This window comes from Lynx rufus, unplaced genomic scaffold (assembly GCF_022079265.1).
Source record: "Lynx rufus isolate CCGP_SWC_20201006 ecotype Redwood Valley unplaced genomic scaffold, mLynRuf1.p SCAF_1, whole genome shotgun sequence".
NCBI classification, from domain to species: domain Eukaryota; kingdom Metazoa; phylum Chordata; class Mammalia; order Carnivora; family Felidae; genus Lynx; species Lynx rufus.
The window spans coordinates 212,364,354-212,366,778 of record NW_025814823.1 but is presented as its reverse complement, the minus strand read 5'-3'; the positions used below and the strand labels follow the sequence as shown (position 1 = coordinate 212,366,778).

Sequence of the window (2,425 nt, the reverse complement as noted above, 5' to 3'; positions counted from 1 at the left end):
TCGTCCGAGCTGCAGCAGCAAAGGAAACCGACAAAGGTATTTGAAAGAGAAGGAGCGGGCCCCCAATAGAGGTCCTGAGGGGCAGGGTGGGTATAGCCTAGTGCCCAACAAACGCAGTGCGGGAACGTCTGGATCGTACAGCAAGGATCGTCCGAGCTCAGCCAGAGAACCCTTGGACGCCCACCGCTCGCCTTCGGAGCTGCGCTGCTCGGTTCTAGAACTCCGCTCCAGAACAGACGCGGAGACCAACTCTCGCGCCCCAACGCCGCCGCGGGCCAGAGAAGCTTTTGGCACCCAGTGCCCAAGAGCCACGTGCAACTGCTTCCTTGAAAGCTCCCACGAACGCCCTGCGCCCTCGCGGGGACAGAACCCCCAGCGCGTTGGACTCGCTTAGGTCTTGAAGTCCTCCTGGAACATGACCTAGAGGCCCCTGTGCTTGCAGGTAGTCGCTGCAGCCACGACAGTCACCATGAAGAAGGCGGCTGGCGGAGACGAGCTCGCAGAACTCTTCAGTATGATCCCGTACCTTCTGCAGGCGGCCAACACCAGCGGCAACGCGTCGCTGCAGCTTCAGGACTTGTGGTGGGATCTGGGGCTAGAGCTGCCTGACGGCGCGGCGCCGGGGCATCCCCCGGGCACCGGCGGGACAGAAAGTGCAGACACCGAGGCCCGGGTGCGGGTCCTCATCAGCGTGGTGTACTGGGTGGTTTGCGCGTTGGGCCTGACCGGCAACCTGCTGGTGCTCTACCTGATGAAGAGTAAGCAGGGATGGCGCAAGTCCTCCATCAACCTCTTCGTCACCAACCTGGCGCTGACAGACTTTCAATTCGTACTCACCCTGCCCTTCTGGGCGGTGGAAAACGCTCTGGACTTCAAATGGCCCTTCGGCAAGGCCATGTGTAAGATCGTATCCATAGTGACGTCCATGAACATGTACGCCAGCGTCTTCTTCCTCACCTCCATGAGCGTGGCGCGCTACCACTCGGTGGCCTCGGCTCTTAAGAGCCACAGGACCCGAAGGCACGGCCGGTGCGACTGCTGCGGCAAAAGCCTGGGGGGCAGCTGCTGCTTCTCAGCCAAAGCACTGTGCGTATTGATCTGGGCCTCCGCCGCGCTGGCCTCGTTGCCCAATGCCATCTTCTCCACCACTATCAAGGTGATGGGCGAGGAGCTGTGCCTGGTGCGCTTCCCAGACAAGTTGCTGGGCGGCGACAGACAGTTCTGGCTGGGCCTCTACCACTTGCAGAAGGTGCTGCTAGGCTTCGTGCTGCCCTTGTGTATCATCAGCCTGTGCTATCTGCTGCTGGTGCGCTTCATCTCCGATCGCCGAGTGGCAGGGACCGAAGGAGGGGCCTCGGCTGCCCGGGGCAGCCTGGCCGCAGCCAGCGCCCGGAGACGGTCCAAAGTCACCAAATCAGTGACCATCGTGGTCCTATCATTCTTCCTGTGTTGGCTGCCCAACCAGGCGCTCACCACCTGGAGCATCCTCATCAAGTTCAACGCGGTGCCCTTCAGCCAAGAGTATTTCCTATGCCAGGTATACGCGTTCCCGGTGAGCGTGTGCCTGGCTCATTCCAACAGCTGTCTCAACCCCATCCTCTACTGCCTCGTGCGCCGCGAGTTCCGCAAAGCGCTCAAGAGTCTGCTGTGGCGCATCGCGTCGCCCTCTCTCACCAGCATGCGCCCTTTCACCGCCACCACCAAGCCAGAGCCCGAAGATCAGGGGCTGCAAGCCCTGGCACCTCTCCACCCGACCGCGGAGCCAGACCTGGTCTACTACCCGCCTGGCGTGGTGGTCTACAGTGGGGGGCGCTACGATCTGCTGCCCAGCAGCTCCGCCTACTGACTCAGCCCAGGGTGCGCAGTCACCGCAAAGTGGCCTTCCCCGGGTGGGGAAAGAGGAGAGCGGATTAGGAGATGCTGGGCGCCCGCCGGATCGAGAGGTAGGAGGGACGAGGATAGGGAGGGGCGCAAGGGAGCCGCCACTGCGAAGACGAGGGGGCTGTCTCCGGGGAGGGAAGGCTTCCAGACAGGGTGGAGAGAGGAAGCTGGCAAAGGGGCCCGGGTCAGCATCGCAGAGCCAAGCCACCAGCCCGCGTCCCCCTTCTCTCCCCCCACACCACTTCCTCTCCTTAGGCTGTCAACACTGGGCAGGGTAGGGGCGCCCAGAAGCGGAGAAAGGACTCAGGAATGTAAAGAAATTGGGGCGCGAGGAAGTGGGGCTCAGCCAAGTGGTGCGCAGGCAATTGAGCGCATTTATTCCAGCGACTTTTATGGAGCTCTTGAAAGGGTCCTAGCGGCGCGTCCAACTGGGGGAGCCTCCCACAAAAACCTTTCCTTCGCGCCTTGGCAGGCGAGACCGCCGCAGCGCCGTCTGACTTGCGGCGTGGCTGCGCAGAGAGCCCGGTTTGGGAATAAGAAACTT

At 62.2% G+C, this 2,425-nt stretch overlaps 1 protein-coding gene across 1 annotated transcript; it reads left to right on the top strand.

The window, feature by feature from the left end:
• The first annotated feature begins 442 nt into the window (after positions 1-442).
• RXFP3 (relaxin family peptide receptor 3) lies at positions 443-1,846 on the top strand. The gene has a single exon (XM_047074145.1). The coding sequence runs from the start codon at positions 470-472 to the stop codon at positions 1,844-1,846; it is 1,377 nt and encodes a 458-aa protein (XP_046930101.1). The 5' UTR covers positions 443-469.
• Positions 1,847-2,425: the final 579 nt, after the last annotated feature.

What these genes read in the sequence shown, in the direction of transcription:
- RXFP3 (XM_047074145.1), top strand. Translation starts at nt 470, where the DNA reads ATGAAGAAGGCGGCTGGCGGAGACGAGCTCGCAGAACTCTTCAGTATG.